General features: G+C 46.2%; 1 protein-coding gene across 2 annotated transcripts in view; it reads right to left on the reverse strand.

The window, feature by feature from the left end:
• Positions 1-8,045, reverse strand: part of LOC147214944 (uncharacterized) — a 13,332-nt gene extending 5,287 nt beyond the window's left edge. The window contains exons 1-8 of one of the 2 annotated variants that reach the window (XM_086140449.1): positions 7,759-8,045; positions 6,445-7,290; positions 6,194-6,374; positions 5,813-5,952; positions 4,848-5,413; positions 2,685-2,958; positions 1,980-2,175; positions 151-335 (exon numbers count right to left, since the gene is read on the reverse strand). In XM_086140449.1, coding sequence (XP_085996575.1) covers positions 151-335; positions 1,980-2,175; positions 2,685-2,958; positions 4,848-5,413; positions 5,813-5,952; positions 6,194-6,374; positions 6,445-7,258 — 2,356 coding nt within the window. In that variant the 5' untranslated portion in view covers positions 7,259-7,290; positions 7,759-8,045. Of the gene's footprint in view, positions 1-150; positions 336-1,979; positions 2,176-2,684; positions 2,959-4,847; positions 5,414-5,812; positions 5,953-6,193; positions 6,375-6,444; positions 7,552-7,758 lie in introns of those variants that run through there. The other variant, XM_086140450.1, reaches the window with a different exon arrangement.
• Positions 8,046-26,150: the final 18,105 nt, after the last annotated feature.

Below are 26,150 nucleotides of genomic sequence, written 5' to 3' on the forward strand. Positions count from 1 at the left end.
GCCTCACAACGCAAAAGACATCGCGGTTTTTGTCCTCGAAGCTCAAACATGTTCCCATCTTTCTTCAAACAACCTTCCATCTGCATCAACTCTTCTCTTCCTGGACATTTAAGGATCATTTTTATTTCTCACACGTCGGCGGTGATTCACCTCCCGAGCCGTCCCGCCAGTCGCTCGACTTGGGCCCCAGGCAAAGGTCGATTCGGCTTGAGAACGCGGAGCTCGGGCAGATGTTGGCGCGCCGCGGCGTCGGAGAGGAGCTGGTCCAGGAGGAGGGGCTCCGCACCTCGCAGCAGGCACAGCGGCTCAGGGACACCGGACCGTCCTCCACCGACCTGCACAAGCATGGAAATGCATCATGATACAAAAATGAGAGAAAACAGCCCTAAATCGGACGGGAGGCCACCGCGGTGGCCTCATGTCTGAGTGAAGACGTGGCTATTTCAGGAAAAAACAAACGGTACCATTTCCAGAAATATCACTTGGACCTGCTCAGATGCAATACAAATGGAGGAATACACCTCCCATATGGACAAGTTACATAAAAATGTAATGGTCGATGAGATGAGATGAGAACAACTTTATTTATCCCGAAGGAAATTGCTGTGCCAGAGTTTCGAGTGAAAAAACATACCAGTAATAGATAATAGTAGAAAGGAGGAAGAATAAGAAATACAATGAAATATAAATTGTCTTAACTGTTGACTGTTGACTACAAAGATTTGAAGATTTCCTGCGGCTGAGGGAAGAGGAACTAAAAAGTCTGATAGCCTCAGGTAACGGGTGCCTCAGGTTGACCGATGACTTCTGATATACCTTCATTTCTGTGAGGGGGGGTTCCGAGCGCTCGCCCTTGGAGCCTTTAAATATGTTTTGAATTTGTGATGTTGACACCGGGAGCCACACCACCCTTTTGACATTTAAAATGAATTAACACGTCATATAACGTTAAGATATTTTTTTTTTTTGCCTGTATGCTATGTATCTAAATGCACTGCGGACAGCAAAGTAGGAATTTCACTGTACAGGGAAAGATGTTTCTACACGTTGCATGTGACCATAAACATGCTTTGCATGTATAAACAAATGTGTTGCAATGAACAACAAGGGGAGAAAAAAAAAATGCATGCAACAAAACATTTTGAACTGTGAAAAAAAGACGTTTGGTTGAATATACTTTGAAGAAAAACAGTGAAAAATGATATGAGAGTTTAAACATTACCCAGGCTAAGTTAATGTTAAGCTACTTTGAAGCAAAGCACTCATTGTCTATTTGAGTCCTTCTTGTATTTATGAACTTAAATGATCCACCGGCGCCAAACCAAAAATGCCGTCCCTTCTTTGTGCTGTCATCCTGTTACTAGTGCGTGCATTTGTTTATTAAGAGTTAAAAATAGAATTTAATAAGTTTTGTTTACATCAGACCTGGGCATTTTACGGCCTGCGCCCCGTTTCGCTTTTTTATCAAGCCCGCCAAACTATTTTATTTGAATATATTAATAAGTCTTTTCAATCAATATTGAATGTAGAAATTATTTGAATATTTTGAATTCTTTTTTTCCTTTTGTTTAATTTTGTATGGATGATTCCAAACAAAATAATGTTTATATGATCATTAATGATTTTAAAGTTGAAATAAAATGCCAAAAAATGTTAATATTGGCGAGATGACCAGCAGCCAGTGGACCAATCACAGCCAGCAGAGGTCTCTGGTGGAGCTAAATTACAAATTAAAATTTAAATGCATTAAATTAAAATTTTCAGTTTGTTCAATTTACATGATACCGCTCATAAAAATTGCCAAAATAATTGCCCACCCCTGGTTCAGACGTTACAAGATCCTCCCAGGTGGGATCGAAATTTAAAATAATATTTTTAAAAATAAACAAACTAAAATAAAACCCATTTGAATGAAATATCCCATCATTCTCAAAAGCCCCAGACGGATAAGAGAGGGTTCCCGACCCCTTCCCTCGTACCTCAGCGCTGGAAGCACTTGTCTCCCCCTGGCGGTGGACAGCGAGGAGAGCAGCTGCTGGCTGTCGCTGAACACCAGCACGTCCCTGAGGCTGGAGTTGGTGAGCGCCGTGCCGGCCCTGCAGACGCTGAACAGGTCGTAGCAAAGGACCACCGCTCCTCGCCGCGGCACGCCGGAGCCCGCTGGCAGGGTCTGATCTACGCGGCGGAGAGAAGATGGAGAAAGATGATCCTCTAATACAAACCTATTAGCAGTTCCTTTTGCTCGCTCTAAGCGATCTCAGGCAAAACTGTTCTCAGTTCTACTACCTCGGTGGTGGAACAAACTCCCGGAAGCAACAAGACTAGCATTATCTCTCTCAACCTTCAAGAAACGGGCAAAAACGTTTCTCTTTCAGGATTTTTACTGCGCTGATGCCCCAGATCAGGTTGGCAGCAAGTTAGGCTATGCAGTGTGTGTGTGTGTGTGTGTCTCTGTCCAAAAAAAAAAAAAAAAAAAAACCCTCACTAACCCAAGCTTACTGTTCTGTATATTTCCTGTGCATCTTGTATTTGCAAGTGTGTTTGCAGTCCCTATGTCCTCTATTGTAAGTCGCTTTGGATAAAAGCGTCTGCCAAATGCAATGTAATGTAATGTAATGTAATGATCCGGGAGGAGCGGAGGAAGGCGGGTCGGACCGGCGGTGATCGGCGGCTCCCGCCCTCACCTGCTCCGCTCACGTTCCCGATGATGTAGAACCCGTCCTGGTCGACGGATCCCACCAGAGGGAGGGCGACGACGATTCCGCCGGCGTCCTCGTCGAACACGCTGAGCACCAAGCCCCTCAGGTCCGTCATGGGGGGGCCCTGCAGCTCCACCAAGGACCTCTGCTGGCTGTGGTTGGTCCAGCGGCTGCTGGCCACCTCGCCGATCACCACGCCCGGCGGGGCGGGAGGGGGCCGGGGACAGGTGTTCTCCCGCAGAGGGGTGGGCGGCGCTACCTGGGGGAGATCAGTGCACCGCGTCAATTTAGCACTACAACACGCGAATAGGGAGAAGTAAATATAAAAAGAGAGGCTGGGACGTGCAGCCAAGGTTGGCGATCCTGCACCGCCGACACAGGAAGGAGAATACCGTCCTTTCCGGACGATAAGCCGCTGTTTTTTTCCCCCCACGCGCTTTTGAACACTCAAACAACGAAGCGGCTATCCATTCATCCGTCGTCTGAAGCTAATCCCGCACTCCCAGCTGTCGCGGGGCGAAAGGCGGGGTACAACCCTAGACTGGGCCGCAGTGAATGCACAAAGCGAAGAATTTAAATTTAATTATGGAAAACAAATGGCCTGTCCATGCACGCTTTGCTTCTCACTTGATTTTTTGCAACATGATATTGGGTTTGTTTGTGGCGCGGATTTACTAACCCTAGTTTGTTCCCGGAAAAAACGTCTCCTTACTCGATATAGAGAAGAATTCTTCACGTTAGCGGACATTCAGACGTGGCGATCTGTGGATGGATTCAAAGTCCCATCCCTGGACGGGACGCCGGTCGATGGCAGGGCCGCAGATACAGGACTGTCTCAGAAAATTAGAATATTTTGATAAAGTTCTTTATCCTCTGTAATGCAATTACAAAAACAAAAATGTCGTACATTCTGGATTCATAACAAATCAGCTGAAATATTGCAAGCCTTTTATTGTTTTAATATCGCTGATTATGGCTTATATCTTAATAAAACTCAAAAATCCTATCTCAAAATATTAAAATATCATGAAAAAGTAATTGTTGTTTTTTTTTTTTAATTGAATTACAGAAGATAAAGAATTTTATCACAATATTACAGTTTTCAACCATTCATTCAGGGCAATTTTTTCCCAATTTTCTGCCAGGAAACCCACGTAGACACGGGGAGAACATGCAAACTCCACACAGAAAGGTCCACTCATCGGAATCGAACCAGGGATCTTCATGCTGTGAGCCTGAAGCGCGAACCGCTGCGCCACCTAACGCTCACGATGCGGCTAATTTATGGACTTTTTTTGGTCTGGTCACATTGGACCAATAAAATTCCGAGATCGTTCAATTCCGACACGGAAGAAGACGATTTTAATGGTTTTAGTGCGCAGGAGGAAGACCAAGATAGCGACCGGCTGAAGTACGACTTTTTCATGAGCCTTGAATATCACACGTTATAGACTAATGGACAAGTGTGGCCTACAAATGTACACATTCATTTATTTTGTTATTTTTAGCCCGTGCGACTTATACTCAGGTGCGGTCAATAGTCCGGAAATGACGGTATTCTTTCAGCGCGTCTGCAGTTAATGGGTTTGAACATACTCTGACCCCTTGTGCATTTCATTTATCTACAACTTGTCCTGCGTTTGGCCAAATTATAAGAATAAGAATAAGAACAACTTTATTTATCCCGAAGGAAATTGTTGTGCCAGAGTTTCAAGTAAAGCATAACGATAATAGATAATAGTAGGAAAGAGGGAGAATAAGAAATACAAATAAAATATAAAGTGTCAAAGTTAAGGCTATAAAGTGTTATAAAGCTATTTCATCACTGCTATTGTCACTCTATTTAAATAATCGTTTAGTTCTGATTCCCCCTCGCTGTTCCTTTATGTCGTCCTTTCTATTTATTGGTGGATCTCTTCTACCTTCTGTCTCATTTATATTTATTTTACTTTTTTATTTTTTGACATCAGATCTGTTAAGACTGCTGTGACAACGGAATTTCCCCTATGAATTTGAAAAGGTGTTCTTATCTGAAACCCAGATGAGCTGCGCTCGGGTCACGGCGACGGCGGATGGCGCCGACCATCGGCGCGAACATTTCCATTTAATGAAATCCTCGCCCCCGCGCGTCACGACCTCGGTACTCACGGAGAAAGCGGAGAGGTCGAAGGGGTAGAGTCCTCTGCAGCGGCTGAGGGTCTCGTCGGCGTGCAGAGCGTCGGGATCCTCCAGGAGCGGCAGCTGTCCCGGCGTCAGCGCTTGACTCAGTTCCCGCGCCTCCCGATCCGAGCCTTTCTGCCGGTACACCACGGCGTCCAGCAGGCCTTTGGTGGGGATCCCCCTCTGCGTCGCCGACGGCGGCCCGAAAGGGCTCCGATACAGAGCCACGGCGTCCGGCCCGTTCTGGATGGTGTTGGGAGGCAGGCGGACGGAGGGCGCCGGCACCAGCTGGTCGCTGCCCAGCAGGAAGTAACCCTTGGAGGTGGTGAAGTGTCCGCTGAGGCTGATCTCCCTGTAGGGTTTGTTGTTGTGCGCGCTGAACAGCAGGATCCAGATCCCCTGCAGGGAGACGCGCCGCCCCGACGGATGCCACAGCTCAATGTACTCGCTGTCCTCGGCCGCGCCCGGCGTGTCGGTGTTCAGCTCGTTGATCAGGAAGTCGCTGTTCCCCCAGGGTGGCAGGTGCGCCGGTGCATCCGAGCCTCCTGGAAGAACTACCACACCGAAGAAGGCCTCGATTAACATCCTCTTTTCCGTCCTCCACAAAGCCGAGCGGTGACGCGGCTGCAAGGGACGAGTGCTCCACGTTTGGAAATAACTCGTCGGTCAAAGGGCGATAAAGCGGATGTATTGCATCACCAAAGGAAGCCATCTGGGTGTCATTAAAAGTTACAAAGGAGCCGGATCGTTCGAAATCCCTCCCGATCGCTCCGACTCGTCCTGGTTTAAAACCGTTAAAAACGCCTGTTCTGTGTGATCTGCTCTTCAGGTCAGATCCGGCACGTCGCTTCGCTCTCGGAGGAACTCTCGGTTTCATTTCACTGAACGGACCGCGACGCCGTCTCAGACAAAAGAGCTGCTGCGAGAAAACCGGACGTCTGACCAAAACCCACCGGTGCTGTGAGGACAGATGGTGGGCCACGGGCACTGGTTGGGCTGGCCGGGGGTCTGGGGGGCCTCCCAGAACACGCCGGGGTCTCTGGTCCAGGTGGCAACACCGCAGCGGCTCAGGTAGAAGCCGTCTTCTCTCAACCTGACGGAGAAAGAGACCCCGTTGGTGAACGAGCACGGACGATTTGTACGCGACGGACGTCTTGGGGAAAGGTATCGTCATGAGTTTCGGTACGGCGGTTGCGCAAGCGGATGACGCATATAGAATAGCGGAAGAGACACTTCTGCACTGGACGCCTTGAAACCGCACCCCGAAAAAGGATCCCGAAGTTCCCGAAGCCGTGGCGGACACGGGGGGGGGGAGTTGTGAAACAGGAACTTGCCTGTTGCTGAGCTGGTAGGGCTGCCGGCCGGGGATGAGGGTCTCGGTGAGGTTGGCGCTGGGTTTGTCGGCGGGCCCGGCGAACACGAACGCGTCCAGAGGCTGCGTCCGGCTGAGCGGGCTGCCGGCGGGGAACTCGGACGCCCGGCCGCCGTAAACGGCCACCGCGCCCGACTCGTCCCCTGAAAAACGCCGAATAGAAATCACAGGAGCGCTAACGCGTAGATACGGGCGGAGCGGGCGGGCGCGTACCTTTCATGAAGCTTTTCTCGACGGTGACGGAGGTCAGCCCGTTCCCGGAGGCGTCCGCGTCCACGTCGGCGCTCAGGCTGACCCGATCCGTCCTCCCGTCCAACACCACCAGGACCAGCGGCCCGGCGGCCGAGCTCGCCGCCACCTCGGCGAAACCGTCCACCTGTCCTCCCCCGAGCTTCAGCTCGGTGATGACCGGGACGGCGGCGGGGGCGGCGGGCGGCGTGCAGTTGTTCCTCTGACCCGGCGACGGCGAGGACACCCGGAAACCCCAGCGGTCCTCGGAGAGGAGACACCTCTCGATGGACTCGTCGCCCTCCAGCGCCGTCTCGTCCTCCACGAAGGCCGGCTCCCCGGGGGTGAGGATCTCGGCGAGGACCTCGGCCCCGCCGGTGCGGCGCGTCATGTACACCACGGCGTCCACCAACCCCACGTGCGTGACGTTCATCTTCTCGCTGTAGCGGGCGGCGGACGTGTGGTAGAGGACGATGGCGTCCGGGCCGTTCTGGACGGTGTTCGGCGGCAGCAGGATGGCCGGTCTGGGCAGCATCTCCACCGAACCCACCAGGAAGAACCCCCTGTCGTCCGTGCTGTGGCCCTTGAGGTCCAACACCTTGTAGGCCACGTTCCCGTTGCCGTTGTAGAAGACCAGAGTGTAGCCGTCCAGGGAGGCCCTCTGGCCGCCCGTGTGGTAGAGCTCCACGAACTCGGTGGTGTCCAGCCTGGGGTTGTCGGCGTTCACCTCGCTGATGATGAGGCACGGGTCTCCGGCCGCCGCCGGGAGGAGGACGACCAGGCAGGCCAGGAGGAGCATGATTCGCAGCCTCTCCGGGAAGGTCCCAACTTCTGGGGAGAGAAAGCGGGCTTGAGGAGACCTTCGACCAGAGCGAGAAGATCCACGCGGCGTGGAAATGTCAGCGAGCCACACGAGTGTCTCGGGTGGAGAGGAAACCTCCCGGTGCCATGAAAGAGTCTTCTGTGGCTCTACTTTCTCAGCGGTGGTGGTGGCACGTCTTCTGCATGAGTCATGAAATGTTACGAAATGTTGCAAGCAGACGGGAAGGAGGGTGGGGAGAACTTTGCGTGGAGGACGAGCCGATCGGATCCACGCACACGGAGCCCGGAACCCCCACCCGCCTTGCAGCCCCCCCCCCGCGTTGCGCACCCCTCATCTCCAAACACTTATTCCAGTCACGGTTCTGCTCCCGTGCACTGGGGGAAAAAAAGCACCCCCATTCAAAAAAAAACAAAACAAAAAAACACCATGTCACACCCCACACCCACCCACTCACCCCACGCAGCGCCGCCACCTACCGTGCGTCCTCGCCCGGCTCGGCCGCTGTGCGCCCTCCGGGCTCCTCCGCTGAATCTCAAGCAGGCGGAAATATTCCGGTGAAAGTTTCCCCGCTCAGCCCCGCCACGAAGCCTCCATTCACAAAGCGGCAGTCTCTCCCCCCACGGGGGGGCCGTGGGCGGGCAGAGGGGGGAGATGACTGCCAGGGAGGCGCTTTCTGCTTTCTTTTTTTTTTTTTTCCCTCTCTCTCTCCTCTCTCTCCCACACAGCTGAGGAGGGGAAGGAGTTGCGGGGAAAAGGTCTGGCCCCGACCCCCGGGGGGCCCCGGGGGGCCCCCACCCGTGACCTCGCTCTGTCAGCCTGTGAGAGGGACCGGAAGTCCCGCCCCCCACTCTTCCCATTCATTTATTTACATTTTACGTTTATTCCCACCCTTTGCTGTCAAATGAGCGACGTCTGCAAGTAAAATAAAAATGTTTATTTATTCCTATATTTGCAGATAATATGTGAAAATAAAATTTAAAACTAAATAAGGGTTTCTTTTTGGGGGGATTTAAACATCTGCACCGCAAAATCTGAATGAAAATACCAATTCCCAATTTTGCAAGTCATTAAAAACAAGCGCGCTCTGCTGGGGATAAATCATAATATACACACTACTTCAAATCTGCAATTATGTTATATTATTTTAATTCCTCCATTTCAAATTAAAGCTCAAAACTCATCTGTTTACAGCAGGTTATTCGAACTATATACGAACTGCTCCGTCATTTTTGTAACATTTCTATTTTTACCCTTTTTAACTCGCTTTTATTGTTTTTATTTTTGCTTCTTTTCAGTGTGTATTTTGTGAACATTTATATGTCTTTATGGTGTCCTTGAGCGCCAAGTAAACGCACTAAATAATAAGTTTGCTGTTATTATTATCATTAATTTCTATTATCATTATTATTATTATTATATAATGTTTTGATACATGTTAGTTTTAATGAACAAACGTAAACCTTTTTAAATGTGGAACTGAGATGAAACAATGATCCAGAGGAGTTCCTTCCTGGGGTTGGATTTTGGTTTTGATGTGAGGTCGCTGCAGTTCAGAGGAGAAAATACACACAAGTGAATCATCGAATTGCAACATTATCCTATTTTAAAAATGCAGAATAGCTGATCTTCCATCGCATATGTGCAGTTTAACTTTTGCTTCCATCACAACAAGACAGCTGACAAAACAAAAAGGTAAAATAAAATAAAAACTTGACATTGACAAATTCATGAAGAAACCTGTTTCAAGTGCATAGTTTAACCTTTAAAAGCCTCCGTCCTGTGAGCTGCATTTTGACAGGATCTGTATGGGAGTGAAAAATTGGCCGCACTTTAGCTTTGACCGAAGAGTGCCTTTTCAATAAAATCAAACAAAAACAAATAGTTTTTCAGGTCTACTGGTCATGTGAATGTGTTTATCTACTTAAAGCAGACATTTTGAGACAACTATGTCACAAATAGACTGCAATACCTCCATACGCCACAAGATGGCGCTAGAGCAACGCGTTCATCTGGAATAAGGGTCTGCAAACCTGCAAGGGAAATAAACAAAACACACAAACACATGCGAAAAAGGAAGAAGGTAAAAACAGAATATGATGACGGTGTGAGTCTTCACCTCGTGTGATTGTGTGTGTGTGTGTGTGTGTGTGTGTGTGTGTGTGTGTGTGTGTGTGTGTGTGTGTTGGACAGGAGGGGATGCATTTTGACACGGACAAAAGGTCAGTCCAAATGTTAACGATATGCTCCTTGCGCTCGCAGAGAACACGAGGCGCTGCGATTCTTCAGCAGCTATTTGAGATTTTCAAATGTCATTAAAATCCCCCCCAAAAACTTGTTTGTTTGTTTTCTTTTTCCCGACAGGATCGGAAAACTCACTCATTCACCCGGACCCCCGATATTTCACGCAAAAACCCTCTGAGGAAAATATGGAAACACCGGCCTCTGGGTGTAACACAGAAGCGAGTGTGACGACTTCACGCCGGCTTATCTTTCCACCAGAATCATTAGTAGATAAGTCGGGGTTTCATCTAATACCAGGAGGAGTGCCTGGGGAGAAGGTTAATTGACCCCGGCCTCAGCCGACAGGCGATTCATCTTAATGGGGGGAAAAAAGAAAAAAAAAAAAAAAAACTGACAGCATTATTATTTCAGAGTCATTCATCAAACGAAGTGAATTTTGCCAAGTCTTCTTTCCTCGGCTCGACGGCGTCCCACGTTGGCCGCCCGGTCCGCCATCTGATATCGCAGCTCTTTCTGCATAATCTCAGGGACCCTGACCTTTCCCTGCTGTTTTTAAGCATTAACCTGTTTCAGGGGGGTGGAAACGACACCAAGGATTAGCGCACGAGGGGAAAGAAAGAGGCGAAAGCGTTCACTCGCGTGATCGCGGCGAAGCTCATTGATCCTTTCATGGCGGTCAGCGTCGTGCCTTCCATTCCAGGAGCAGCGAATGAATACCTGGGTTGGCTCCGAAAACGGCGAGGGGGTTTCGTGCACGGGAGCGGCCCGGCGATAAAGCAGAACGCTGAAAAAATCATAACTCGGATCTGAGTCACGGGTTCATTATCGTCCATAAGCGTTTATGTCAGGGGTGTCAAACGTACGGCCGGGTTCGATCAAGGAGGATCGATCAGGCCCGCAGGATAATTTGAAAGCGAAAAAATGCATAAAAGATAAGGATTTAATTTTTTTAATTAAATGCAATTCAAGCATTTTCCACTAGGGGGCGCATTATTTTGAGACGGACCGATCAGCAGACGTTATCAATGTGTCATCTTCTGCTTGTTACGACATTGTTTCTACCCTGTTCTCCTCCTCCCTGCTACTCCCTCATTAGCCAAAATGACGTTATCAAAACAGAGAAAAGTAGGTAAAGAGTGTCAAATTTTCAAAGAAAAATCGACTACGTCCTGTTTATTTACAGAGACGCACGGGTAACCTTTGTGTCTGGTATGTTTGCAACAAGTTTCGGTATTTAAGGAATATGATATTCGGCGCCACTATGAGACTCATCACAATGAAAAATATGACAGCTTGCAAAGACAACTGAGCAGAGATAAGATCGACCAATCGCTGGCGGGTCTGAGGAAACAGAAGTCCACTTTCACCCATAGCCGAGAAATCAGTGAAGCAGCGGTAAAAGCCAGCTAGCTAATTGCTAGCGAAAATGTGCAATTTAATGTTAGTCAGCAGCTTCACTACAAAAGAATATGTTGGAATTCTACTGTTCCTGCAACTCCATACATGTTCAGTATGTATTGTATGTGTTTGCATGTTTGCATGTACATTTACATGTACATTTGCATGTTTGCGTGTACATTTACAGGACAGGTGAATACTTTCTTCCTTACACATTTAATAGCACTCTTTTTAATTTGTAAGGTGTAAGCAGGGATTCAATTTAGATTTTATATGCACATGTGTAAATGGTTTAAAAATCCTTTTCTTTATAAATCTCATTTAATCCTAAAGTGCGTTACTTTATTTTTCAATACCAATTACTTGTTAAAGTTTTGTGCCTTTGTACGATCAGAGGGATCGGTTGCAATGCAAACATGTGAATGATAAAAGTAAATTACACGTTTTTCTAAGGACATGAGGTGTTTCATGAAATGTGTAGTAAAAAAGATTGTACATTGAATTCCAAGATTTTCCTAAAGTCCTCGTACTTCTTTACACCAAAACAGAAGAAAGACATGATATTATGGTTATTTATTGCTGAGTATGCTATTATTATAATGGTTCGGCCCACTTGACATCTATCGAGGCCGTGTGTGTGTCCCGCCGTGAGAAATGAGTTTAACACCCCTGGTTTGTGTCCTCTGCAATCGCATTTTGATACCGTTATCCAATTTGCCTGCTTTCCGCACCGCATGCGCTCCATCTCCCCGATGCTCGCGTCGAGCACGCCAAACAAACCACAACATTTTTATGAATATTACTTTTGGCGCAGCAGCAGAACCAACCGATTAATCAGCCGCCGTCCGGTTATTCTTCTCCCTCCCGGTGAATAAGTAACTGTAGGACAAAAGAGAGGGAAGAGAGGAGATGTCATTTTTGGGTGTTCAAGGCAGAGCGGAAGCTGTTATCGCTAAAGCCGGCATCACGGGCCGTACGTTCATCCGTTGTGCGCTACTCAGATCTCGTGTCTCTCACGCAGGCAGGTTCCTTTGAAAGAAACTCTAGGTGGTACTCCGGCGTCATTAAACCAAGCTAACGCCGTCAGTTTCACGTCGCTCGTCTCAAAGCGCATCTCACCGTGCGCGAGTGAACGTGAGCCTCGCTTACCGACGAGAGTCACCGGGAATCGATCGACTCCGTCTGTCCCCGTATTTGTTCGGAGCCGGTTCGTCTAATTGCTTTGGATCCGAGACATTTGCTCTCGTTCCAAACGTCAACGTGCAAACCAACAAAATAACAAAATGCGGACGCGTGGCTTTGTGCACGGGAGAATTATCGACGGCTGCGTCGCACACAGGGGGACGGGAAATCCTCGTTGCATTCTTTGTACGCATCTTTCAGTCAAGATAACAACTCCTTAGTCATCCTATGGCTCCCTTTTTTGTTTTCTGAAAGACGACGATATAGAGATGTGCAGGTTTTCAATCACGCTCGATGTAAAACTTCTTGGACTGTGGCAGGAACCCCATGCAGACACGGGGAGAACATGGAAACTCCACGCAGCAAAGCCCCCTTGTAGGGAATCCAACCGGGAACCGTCTCAAACGCTAACCCAGGGGTCGGCAACCCGCGGCTCCGGAGCCATATGAGGCTCTCTCATCTTTACACTGCGGCTCCGAGTGGCTTGGGAAAATAAATTATAAATATTTAATTGAAGAATATTTCATTTGTGTTAATTCCTTTTTTTAACTTTTAGTTGGAAGATTATTGTGATCTTGAAATATTAGATAAAATTATATCTATTATTTTTCGACGCTCAAAATAACGTCACACTCGCGGAAGCCGGTATACCCGCCAGCCGGTAAAGTCCCGATTTGCAGATGCTGTGCGCAGAAGTTCTGGAACAGAAGTCCCATAAACCAGGTAAAATAAATATTTATGAAAAGATTTTGCAAATATTTATTTTTTATCGTTTACTGACACAGTGATTTTTTTCCCGATTTATTTTTAAAATTCAGGTCAAGGCTCCGCTAAACACTCTGAAAGCCCAAAGCTCAAAATGACTTCATTACATAAATAAAATTTAATTTTCTCTGTAATACTTTGTGAATTTCAGAAGCTACACACTTGTTTATACAAAGTGTAAAGGTAATAAAAAGCAATACATACAGTGGTACCTTTATTTTAGACGTCAAAAAGTAATTGCGGCTCCCAGTGTTTTCTTGTGTTACGGGTTGCCGACCCCTGCGCTAACCGCTAACCGCTAACTGCTAACTGCTAACTGCTAACTGCTGCACTGCTGCACTGCTGCACCTCGCATACTGTGGATTTTGCTAAAATAAATAAACATGCTTCATATGGGATTGACCCATTAATAACTGAAGAGCATTGTATTCTAGATTTTCTCCCAGATGAGCAGCTTGCCTGCAGCCTCTCGCTGCCTCTGCTCGCCGCTGATGCCAGACAGGTTTTAAGAAGAGCAGATGCATCGGAATCTCTTAAATATCGCAAACTCTCTCTTTGGATGAGTCGAGAGCAAAAAAAATCAAAAAAATAACACATCCCAGTTTGCTCACCGCATTTTTAAAAGCGGCCGAAGACCTCAGATGTCCTTACGATGAGGCTTTGGAGACGGAGACGGAGACGATACCTGGATTTAACCACTTAATTACTTAAATGTTTGGCGATCTCATGGGTTTGTCAGAAGCTTAAAAGAGTTGCTAGCAAACCCCTTGGACATCATCCAAGACTTGATTGGATTTTTGAAGAAAAATCCATCCTAAGAAGCCGGGCAGCTCTAAATTAAACATCACAAAGAAAAGATCTGGGAAAGGAACACCGCCCTCTTATTTCAGCGATTAAAAGTTGCCCAAAAAGCAACAGGCAGTCGGCAGCTGTCGGCCCAAAGGTCAGCAGCGATCTACGTCGCCCTGCGCTGTGCTTCGGCAGAAGCAGAGCTCAAAGCAAAACAGAGTCAGAAATCTGTTCAGATTTATCCTTAGATACATCCTGAAAGACGGTCTTACTGGAATCTTAGGGGAGTCTTACCAGGTATGACCTGGTATTCTTACAGTCTCAGCTCAGTCTCGGGCTTTACAACAATAACAAAGGCGATATCTTTGACCGACATGACCAGAAACTTGATGGGAAAACATTGCATGACGGGAAAAAAAAAAAAATCTGTCATTTTCCACGATTTTGCAAAGTCTTTAGACTTAAGATCCACAGTGTTTAGTCAGACTCGGAAAGACAACCTGCTTTTAGAAATAATTGACCCGTATTTCATTAAAATGTATTTTATTTTAGTTTGTCCATTTTTTTTGAATGTCGTTTTAAATTTCAAGATTATGGTGATCTTGTAACATCTAAATAAGTCTCTGGCTTTTGAAAATAATCAACCAATATTTCATTTGAATGTATTTTATTTTAGTTTGCTCATTTTTTAAAATGTCATTTTAAATTTGAAGATTGTGGTGATCTTGTAACATCTAAATAAAACACATTAAAATATTTTTGTTGAACTTAATAAGGGACCGTCAGCTCCAGTAAAAGCATGACAGCACACAGAGAGGACGGCATTTTTTTGGTTTAAGTTTTTTTTTTTCCTTATGTATACAAGGGCTCAAATAGACATTGAGTATTTCATTTAAAAGTAACCACACAGGTAACCTAACCCGCGTAAGTTTCCAAATCTCATATCGTTCACTGCCGAGGAGTTGCAAGAAGAATCCCTGGAATCACGAGCGCCCCCTACCATGAGGCAGGAGAACTGTGTGCCTCACTTTGTGGATTTACGCAGCCGTTTCATGATCGCTCAGCACGAGAAACTAGTAACATTTAAACGTTACTAAGCGTTGAAACATTTTTTTAGTGACATACAGAGACAGTAATTTGGTCTTAGTGCAGAGCGTGCCAGCAGTCAGTCGTCATTGTGCAATCTACGTTGAGGCTCGACAGTCCACTGCCTTACTGCACGTCTCTTCTCAGCATACAAACAGTAAATGTGAAAATCCAGTGATTTTGACCAAAAAAAAGAAAAAGAAAAAGAAAAAAAATCTAAAACTGGTGAAGTTAAATGAAAAATAATTTTCTTGTACAAATCACTGAAAAATATATATCTTTTTTAATATGGCCTTTTTTTCATTCCAAGATCGGCAAGAGAGGCATCGCCTTGCGCTGCCTCCCCTGACCGTCACTGGTCTCACACCAAAAAAAAAAAAAAAAAATCTTTTCATGCTGTTGACTCTAAAAGCTTCCCCGACGAGCCTGCAGCTAATTTTTCATCTCATTAGGCCGGACGGACATTCAAACGGGGCCACCGCCGGGATAAAGACGGCATGCTTCCGTACCCGCCGAGCGACGGCCCGGGATGATGAGCGGGAGCGAAGGAGGACGAGACGCCGCGTTAACCTCGGTGTTTGTGTACTTCAGAAGTGCGCCGGCGGTGAGTTATGTGACAGAAAACAGTGGCGATCCATCACAGAGAGTCGGCGGTCGAAGTAATCCCTGCTGTGTGGAACAGTAATGTGTATGTGACTGGGTGAACAGCTTTGATAGGGTTGACATTGATAAACAATGCTCTCCCTCTCTCAGGCACAGAGAAGCCTTTCTACCGCTTCTTTTTTTTTTCTCTCTCTCTCTTCAACCATCCAAAGAAACCTCATCAGCATTCCTCAGGCTCCGGCAGCTCACCGCATCCAGTCACGTGCATGTGTGTGTGTGTCTTCGTTGAACGTGTGTGTGAGACCCTCGGGAGAGAATCCCTTTGTGTTTTCGACGAATCCCCCCAAGGTCACCTTCCCCGGGCTGATGCGCACTCGGGGACGGGCTCGGAGAAAGGAGGCTCCGGGTCAGACGCCGGGATTAAACGCCGCATTTGGGTTAATGGCGGCGGCGGCGGCGTTGCCGTGACTCACCAGATGCGTGTCGGATTACCGGAATGCCGAGACGCTTCGGCGGCCCGTTCCCGACAACGGCGATGTGGATAATCTGAAAAGGGTGGATGAGAGGTGTGAGAGCCGGCGGCGGGCCGCCAGTCGATTTCTCTTGTTTGATACCCAGTTCCCATAGCAACCGCTGACTGTGGCGCACCTGACCTACATATGTGGCGTATGTACACAAACACATGGCGGCCATCTGTTGTCGTAGCCACGTGCGGTCGCACGCCGGGGACTGGCGGAGATTGCGAGGACAAACAGCGGCGCCGAGGGTCGACGCGCCCGCCCGCAACACGCCGTGAACAGAAGCGTCGCACCGAAACAAACAACCCCCTGCTGCCGTTACCGAAAAACGGTCGTCAACACAAGTGCTCCTCGCATCACAACGGATGTGTTTACTTGGGAAAACTGACCGGCGGTATTAACTTTTACGAGTCAGGTTTTTTCTACTGTGTCCGAACAGACATGGAGGGGTTTCGCTCAGCGACTCGGGAACCGATCGGAGTCTGATCGGCTATCGATATCTTACATTAGACCGCAGCTAGCGCAGTGGTTAGCTCTTTGGCCCCAGTTTGCATGGTCTCCCTGTGTCTGCGTGGGTTTCCTCTGGTTTCCTTCTTCTTTCGTCTTCATCTCCTTTGGGCTTTTCCCTTCAGACGTCAACGTTCTCCATCTAATCCTATTCTGTGTATCCTCCTCTCTCACACCAACTTGGTCTTTCTTTAGACCACATGTATCAAACGCAAGGCTCGCGGGCCAAATGTAGCCCACCACATCATTTTATGTGGCCCACGAGAACTTCTCAAAAAGTCTGATTGTCAAACGCATGCATTGACCCCAAACTACATTTCCCACAATTCATGCAAAGTATCGAAAAGTGGAACTGAGAAATATAAATGATCCCTAAATGTCCATGAATCTTTTCTTTGGTCTTCCTCTAGACCTCCTGCCTGGCAGCTCCAATTCCAATCCAACAGGTTAATTGGAAGAAAATATCTAAATAAATAAATGTGTACATAGATAGGTCGCACTTTTCCATTAGCCTATAACGTGATATTTACACAGAAACTTTTTTTTCTTTTAATTAAATCCATACGGGTAACATCCACTAATACATACTGGAAATGCTTTTTTCCCAAACAGTGCCTGTAACACGGCTGATGAAAAAGTCATACTTCAGCCGGTCGCTATCTTGGTCTTCCTCCTGCGCATTAAAACCATCTTCCGTGTCAAAATTGAACAAGCTCAGAATTTTATTGGTCCAATGTGACCAGTCCAAAAAAAAAAAATCCATAAATTAGCCGCATTGTGGGCGTTAGGTAGCACAGCGGTTCGCGCTTCTGGCTCATAGCATGAAGATCCCTGGTTCGATTCCAATAAGTGGACCTTTCTGTGTGGAGTTTGCATGTACTCCCCGTGTCTGCGCGGGTTTCCTGGAAGAAAATGGGGAAAAATTGCCCCGAATGAATTGTTGAAAATTAGAATCTTGTGATAAAATTCTTTATCTTCTGTAATGCAATTAAAAAAAAAAAAAAAAATTACTTTTTCATGATATTCTAATATTTTTAGATAGGATTTTTGAGTTTTCTTAAGATGTAAGCCATAATCAGCGATATTAAAACAATAAAAGGCTTGAAATATGAAAAAATCCATAAATTAGCCGCATCGTGGGCGTTAGGTGGCGCAGCGGTTAGCGCTTCTGGCTCGATCCCAGCACGACGATCCCTGGTTCGATTCTGACAAGTGGACCTTTCTGGAAGGAGCTTCAACACGATGTAGGACTTTGAATCCGTCCACAGATCACGACATCTAAATGTTTGCTTTAACATAAGAAGAATTCTTTAGAATTCAAAAAAATAGATGCTTTTTCAGGAACAAACTGGGGTTAGTAAAGCTGCGCCGCAAACGAACCCAATATTATGCTGCAAAACATTAAATGCAAAGCGTGCATGGACAGGCCATTTGTCTTCCACGATTAAATTTCAACTCTTCGCTCTTTGTGCGTTCATTTCCGCATCATATCGGCGACCTCACATTCGGAATCGGTGGAGCCGGCGATACCGTTTTGTTAAACTATTTGACCAAAAATCGTCAGTTGCGGTTCTCCGGCTCCTGCGACAATGCTGCCGAAGGAAGAGACAAACAAGCTGGAGCGGCAAAACAAAACGTGGACTGATCCGTCTCTCGGGGGAGTCGCGTCCGCTCGCTCTGATCGGCGCTGCGATTCAGCCTTTGAGTTCGCGACAAGCTGTCGTTTCAGATTCGGGATTAAGATATTAAATCTAGGAGGGCATCTCTTCCGTGGAGGCGGATCTTAATGGTCTGTCTTCTCGTCCTACTCTGCCTGCACCGTCCTCCAAAATAGCTCCCCTTTTCTTTTTTTTTTTTTTCTTCTCCTCCCCTCAACTCGCCCCTCATCGATTCAGCCCAGACAGGTCAGGGGACAGAGTTCCCCTGTGGGGCATTCTGGGTAATAAATCTAATTCCTGTCTACATGTGGAGGCTCATGGGAAGGTTTTGGCCCACTTTCCAGCCAGTCAAATATATCCGTGAAATAGAGAAAAGTGGGACAAAAAAAAAGGAGCATAGAGATACAACTAAACCGCGGTATCGAGTAAAAGCCTGCCGTTTATCCTTGTTTTCTGTGTTTGCTTCTCACAGCTCGACCCGCCACGCGTCTGGACAATTTAGGGAACCTCCTGCATGTTTTTGGACTCGCAAAAAGGCCTCCCAGGGGGAATCCAACCCTCCTGGCACCATTGCATACAAGCACTGCCCAGGACCAGAACCAGTGACGTCCAGTCAGGGGAGGCAGGAGAGGCCGTGCCTCACTTGCCAATCTTGGAAAGAAAAAAAAAAATGTAAAAAAAAACAATGAAATGGTTATTTATCAGTATTTGCACGAGAAACGTTATTTTTTCGTTTAACTTCATTGCTGGATTTTCACATTTACTGTTCAAATCCTGAGAAGTGATGTGCGGTGAGGCTGCCGACTGTTGCGCCTCAATGGCGGCTGACCGCTGGCAAGACTGTATTGCTGTCTCTCTGTACATAGCTATTAAAATGTTTTACGATATGAACTAGTTTTCCAATGTACAGTGTTTTTTTTTGTCAACAACTGTATGAGTTTTACTAGTTTCTTGTGCTGAACGATCATGAAACGGCTGCAAAGAGCCACTAAGTGAGGCGCATAGTTCTCCTGCCTCATGGAAGGGGACGCTCGTGATTCCAGGGATTCTTCTTGCAACTCCTCGACTGCTGAATTCAGTGAATGATATGAAGTTTTTACCCTGGGTTTGGTTACTTGTGTGGTTAGTTTTAAGCAAAATGCTATTTGAGTCCTTCCTGTATTTAAAAAAAAAGAGCCAAACTTACATCAAAAAATGCCGTCCTGTCTCTGTGTGCTGTCATCCTTTTACCGGAGCGGGCAGTCGCTTATTAAGTGCGCTAAAAATATTTCTACATGTTTTATTTAGAGGTTACCATAATTTTCACATCTACTGTTCAAATATTGAGAAGGGACGTGCAGTGAGCCTCAATGTAGACTGCCTCTGCAATTGTACATGTGTTACTAGCTTCTTGTGCTGCGTGATCATAAAATGGGTGGGAAGAGCCACTAAGTGAGGCACACAGTTCTCCTGCCTCATGGAAGTCAGTGCCTCACCAGCCATGAACCTCAAGCACTGGACTGTCTGCAAGGATTTAAAAGTCATTCTCATGTCCTCTTTAAAGTATAGGATTGATAAAATGCTCTTTTTTTTTCTCAAAATAAGTAGGACAGCATATGATCAGAAGACTCATTTGGATTATGGGATAGAGGGAATAATAACGTAAAGTGGTTTGATGGAGGACAAATGCAGCGGGGGGGGGGGGCAGGAGAGATAAAATTCGGATGTTTTTCGTTGAATTGTCAAATGAAAGTGGATGGCACGATGGACGCATCCTGATAGTTTATCATGACCTCATTTAAAACCTTTAAACCATCTTTCATCCATTCATTGTCAAAACCGCCTTTCGCACCAATGGGGAACCAGGAGTCTTCAGATCCATATATTCCATGCTCGTGGAGGAAACCATCACGCCGAAGCAGGGAATGCAACCGACAACTCTCCTGCTGCAGGCCGAGATTTTTCCGTGACACACATTTGCACACGACGCTGACGGATTCCTCCGATCAATCAAGGGCGGATATTTTATTATTCTCCCCACGCAAAATCCGGGGAGTGGATTATAAATCGCAATTCAATGGAAGTTTACAATAATAAAATGACATTTTGAACAAACGGGATCATCAATATCACATCCAGGGTATAAAAGAGCATCTGGGGAAGGACTCGTGATTGATAACCTCTCGTTGAACTCAAGAGGAGCCGGACAGCCGAGCCGTTCCCCAGACATTACTCGACCGGCCAAAGGAAGTGAGTGGACGTAATGAACGCCGGGGGTCCCGTCTGTCCAGATCAACCCTCCTCCTCCTCCTCCTCCTCCGTCCACCCCACGGCCTCGCCTTCCTGGATCTCAAAAACCAGAGTTAGATGAGGACAGGAAGTGAATCAGGAGAGAGACGCCTTCTCATGACACAGGAAATTGACACTGAGGCTGCGTCTGACAGGAGCACATCTGGTCTGATCCTTCTGTGACCTTTTGGAGATCATTTTTCCCAACAAAAAGAGTTTTCACAGGTTCACCGAGGACAAATGTGTCCAACTCAAGGCCCGCGGGCCAAATGTGGCCCGCCCTGTCGTTGGATGTGGTCCGCTAGAATATCTTAGAATAAATTAAAACTATAAACTACATTTCCCACGATACATGCCGATCATGTTACCAGCCATAAGATCCCAGTGTCTCCACGTCAATGCTATCTTCAACAAGTGGAATTGAAAAATACAACTGCTCCCGAAATGTCCGGGAAGAGAAAAGTTGATGCCGATGGAGGGTTGTTCCTGGAAAGATGAGAATTCATATCTAACATTTCGGATTTGAATGAGTCATAAATTCAGGGATTGGTACTAATCCTAACATTAGGGATTAGGGATTTTTCATTGGGTTACATTTATTGTCATGTTTTTTGCAAGAACAACTTTATTTTTCCCAAAGGATATTGTTGTGCCAGAGTTACAAGAAAAATGTAACAATGCCAAATAATAGGAGAAACATTTTATAAACAGTAAAAAAAAAAAAAAAGAGAAAAAGGGAGAATAAGAAATACAAATAAACTATACAGGACCGTCTCAGAAAATTGTGATAAATGCAATTAAATACAAAAATTATTTTTTCATGATATTCTAATATTTTGAGATAGGATTTTTGAGTTTTCTTAAGATGTAAGCCATAATCAGCAATCCTAAAATAATAAAAGGCTTGCGATATTTCAGTAGATTTGTAATGAATCCAGAATGTATGACATTTTTGTTTCTGTAATTGCATTACAGAAGATAAAGAACTTTATCACAATATTCTAATTTTCTGAGACAGTCCTGTAAAGTATCTAAGTACCTGGCCCAAATGCAAAACACTTACGAGGTCAAAAATGTATTTACATAAGCGATGAATGGATGATTTCAGGACTTGGGAACGATAAAGAGAGAATAACTTTTACTGTGGAGATGAAGATCCACGGAATTCGGGAGAAGGAGTCTGATTATTATTTTAGGTTACATTTATACTGTTACGGTTACATGTAGCCCTTTGAGGGCTGCCATTATGCTGACGTGGCCTTCGCGAAAATGAGTTTGACACCCCTGAAATAGGAAAAAATAAAAATGGAGTGGACAAACAACAACATGGCTGCAAGGAAAAACAGTAATTCTTTATGAGTGACGAATAAAGGCAAATTCTTGAGGCTTTAGCAGGACTTTTCAGTAAATAATAATAATCAAACAATGATCCACGCGCCTGACAGTCTCAGCTTCTCTCTAATCTTGGTGGACGCTGGAAATGAGGGGGTTTTGGGTTCAGAGAGCAAAACGCATGACTATGCAGGCCTGAGATCTGCGTCTATTAGCAGCCGCCGGACGGAGAATCGGACCGAGGGGACGGAACCGCGTCATATTTGCGCGGGAAAGCGAACCGGTCGGGTCGAATGAAACGGCCTCGTCACATCCGCTCATGTAAGAGCGTCACAGATGATATTTCAAGATGTCTGCTCATTTTCAGACTCCGCTTTTTCCTCAGAGAAACCTCAGGTGATAGCGTCCGGCGTCGCTCGGCCCTGGGGGTCCTTCTACCCCGACGCGTCACGATAATTAAAAATTGACTTTATGGTCTGGAGACGGAGCCTTTCCGAGGCTTCATTAATCTTTTAACGGTTTTCCAGTGACGGGTCGGGGAAAGTGACGTGCAGAGTCACTCTCAGTCACGCCTCACACGCCGCTTCGGCTGCAGGTGTGTTTTCCTCAAGACGCCTGATATCATCTCTGACCGAGGAGCACCTGCTAACAGCGACCCTGGCATTTTCCTCCTCATTGGGAAACCGCACAGAGAAAAAAAAAAAGTCCTCAAAGCAGAGAGTTCATTTCCTTCCAGCTGCCACAGGAGGCGGTTTGAGGCGTAGCAGTGTGTGTGTGTCACTGTGTGTATATATATATATATATATATGAGAGGCTAGCACAATTAGCACGGAAAGCCTTCCCTCTCTGCTGAGCGTCTCTTTCATCTCCCCATTTGCAACATGAGTGAGATATTTTCAACTCTGCCAGTGGAGATGAAAACCTGTGTGTGTGTGTGTGTGTGTGTGTGTGTGTGTGTGTGGAAGGGGGGGGGGGACAACAAATGAAGACAATCTCTTTGTTCTGAGTCTTCTGTGTTTTTGAGTCTCGGCTCGGCCGGGCACCGGATCCTTTCATTTAACGGCTATTCCTCCACGCCCAGTGGCTTTGCTTTCCCCATGTAGTTGGCGAGATCTGCAAAGCCTTGGGAATACAGTATGCGACGTCCCTGGGAAGTACAATGCGATCCTTACTGGCCGGGAGCATGTTTTTGCACGCCTAAATGAGGTTATCTAGTGCGTATAGAAATAAACACAGCGTGATCACAGGTTTTAACTTGTCTTTGTTGTGCGTCATCGTTGCGTGATGAAAAAAGAAAAACAAAAAAAAAAATTAGATTTTGTATCATGGTGCTGCTTTTCAAAACAGGCGTTGTGATTTCTCCTGTGGATATTCGTTCGTTGGTCGATCGCAATCACAGGGGATCGCGTACGGCGAGGAGAAAAAAAGCTCAAACGCCGGCGTTCGTCAGAGCGTTATAGGATGACGTGCAAAAGAAAATGTCTCAATGAGAAAAATGTTATAGTGTGTAGGTGTTACGGCTGACATGGCAACACTGCAACCAAGAAATCAGTGCAAAAAAATATATATATATATAAATACAAAGGAGATCCACGACTGACGACGACTCATCTGTCTGGAAAAATTCTTGTAGAAGTCGTCTTGAATTTATCCAGTAAGGGGTATCGTTTGTTGGAACGAAGGTGCAAATGCTCTCCTGACACCTTGTTTCTGCAGATCAACTCTTCTATTCACACAACAAGCCACCATAACCTTGACCCGCCCAAAAACCTGGACGTTGAAACGTCTTCAAGTGCAGAAATTCAAGTCCAGTTGCCGAGACAAGAAGATTTCAACAAGAGTTCATCATGACCTGGATGACTGAGAACTTCCAGACATCTCTGGAAGATTTGGGGTTTCTGATGAACCTCCTGTTTGTGTTTGGACTGTCAGAGGAGCCCCATGCAGACATGGGGAGAACATGGAGATTCCACACAGAAAGGCCTCCTGCAGGAATCCAACTAGGGAGCTTCTTGCACTGAGGAGCTGGACTTCTTTCCATCCTCCCCTCTCACTACGTCCACCAATCTTCTCCTTGGTCTTCCTCTAGACCTCCAATTCTAGCGTCAGTCTACCAATATATTCTGTCTCCCTCCTCTGTCCATGACCCAACCATCTCAGACCTTCTCTCCAAAACATCTAACATTCCTCTGATGGACTCCTTCCTGAACCGACATCTTCACCTCTACCTCCTGCCTTTTGGTCATTTCAGTGTTTGTAGACAACATAGCATGGCTGGTCTCACCACTGTCTTGTCCACCTTTCCTTTGGGTTGCTATTCTTCTACCTCACAGCAACCCCGACACTTTTCTCCACCCATTCCAACCTGCTTGGATCCGTTTCTTGACCTCTTTTCCCACAAATCCTCCAACTTCTTGATCTCCACTCCCCGTAGCCTCTCCGTTCCACCCGGGTTCCTCTCATTCACACACACATTCTGTCTCGCAGCAACGAAACCAGCCCAACTACATCCATAAACATGAATAATCGTCACCACGTCCAGGTTGTTCAGCCCGACACGACCCGCGAACGTCTCATCGATCCTGCGTCCGACACCGTCTTTGTGACGGAAAATAGCGATTTAGAAACCGAAACCTGCGGATCGCACCTCCTCTCCCGGCCCCAGGCTGTCAACACAAACGGACTAATCCTGTTTAACTAAAGACAGGAGCGCCGAAGCATCCACACCCAGCGGATATCGGTGCGGAGGTGTTGGAGAAGCCGGGCTGAAAGCAGATCCCCGTGGGAAGAAGACCCGGGAGACCGCAGAATGTTTTGTGACCGAGCTCGTAAATCAAATTTAATTTCCCTTGAAACGCTATTAATCCGTTCTATTCCTTCTGCTTTTGTATAAGAAACTACAGAAAATACACAAGGAAAGAGAATGTAAGAAAATAAACGGAGTGGAGAAGGTTGAGGGATTTTTTTTCCACTCAACAGCTTGTGTTCAGTTCTAAGAAGCCTCTCGGAGGGTTGAAACGTCTTCAAGTGAAGAAATTAAGTCCAGTTGCCATGACAAGAAGATTTTGACATTAAGTCACCGTGACCTGGACCACTGAGAACCTCAGATATTAACTTCCTGGCTACGCACACAATGTGTTGCTAAATGTAACTTGCATGTTTTTCTAGAATTAATGCATGAGAGTGAAGCCGCTCCTCTTCCATTGTAACTCAGATTTTGCTCACGTCAGAAAGCAAAAAAATTTAAAAATCAAAAATATTGACAGAGCTACAGCTCTCGGAACGTCGAGGTTTCACATGAACCACATGTTGCTGCCGTCTGTCTATTTATATTTATTTTTTTAACATTATAGCTGTTACACTGCTGTGACAGGAGACTTTCCCCAATGGGGATCAATAAAATTCTTATCTGTGTCAAACTCAATTCAATCATGGACCATAAAATACATTTCCTGCAGATCATGTTACCCATATTTTCAACAAGTGAAACTGGGAAAAAACAAAAACATCCCTAAATGTCCAGGAAAAGAAAAGTTGATGCAGATGGAAGGCTGGGAATGCAGGTGTAACATTTTGGATTTGAATGAGCAATACATTCAGAGATATTTCACATATTTTTGCAAATACCTGGGCCAAATGCAAAACAGCGAGGTGGTAGGAGTTTATCTACAAAGAGATGAATGGATGATAGCGCTGGGTCTCTGGAGTCTCAGGATTGTGGGAACAATAAGGAGATAATAGATCTTACTGTGTAGATGATGATGATGATCCACCAGGAAAGGATGAATAGAATCTGGGAAAAGGAGACCGTATGGAGGTGGCTCAGCGGAAACAACTGAATCCTGTTCCCATGGACAGTTGGGGCATGGAGTTGTAGATCAACACCCAACAAGCTCCTCTTATTCTTTAGTCTGATGAGACTTGATGATCTGCAGGTGTGTTTTGCACACATGCTGAGGTCCACCTTCCTGCGGGGCTGCAGGAGGTGAACAAACAAATAAGAAGTGGTCCATTTTTCTAGGAAAACTCTACAATCCACGTCCACTTTTCTCTTTTTTGACAACGACATCTTGCTGATGAGTGTATCGGGTCCACACACTCATCAGCAGGTACATTTCTAACAATAAGTAAAAATGCTATTGATTATTGCTGCCATCTGCTGCAAGTTGTGAGTCACGTTATGTTGTGCCGTGTTGCTAACACTGCCTACCCCTAGCAGACAATAACTACATTTTTATTTTTAAAAAAGTAGTTCATGATTTTTATGTATTTTATTCCACGGGCCAGATTGGACCCCCTGGCGGGCCGGTTCCAGCCCGCGGGCCGTACATTTATAGTTACCGTTACATGCGGCCCTTTGAGGGCAACCGTTACACTGATGTAGCCCTCGCTGAAAATTAGTTTGACACACCTGGTATAAACTACTGTCCGATTAAAGCGAGGGCTCGTCCCTTTGGAAACAAGTCGGGACATTTCAAGCCTCAAAGATTCACCTGCGCGTCAGTGGAAAAACATCTGGGA

Source organism: Fistularia commersonii, chromosome 33 (assembly GCF_037954325.1).
Source record: "Fistularia commersonii isolate RoL2024-O1a breed Wild chromosome 33, RoL_Fcom_v1.0, whole genome shotgun sequence".
NCBI lineage: Eukaryota > Metazoa > Chordata > Actinopteri > Syngnathiformes > Fistulariidae > Fistularia > Fistularia commersonii.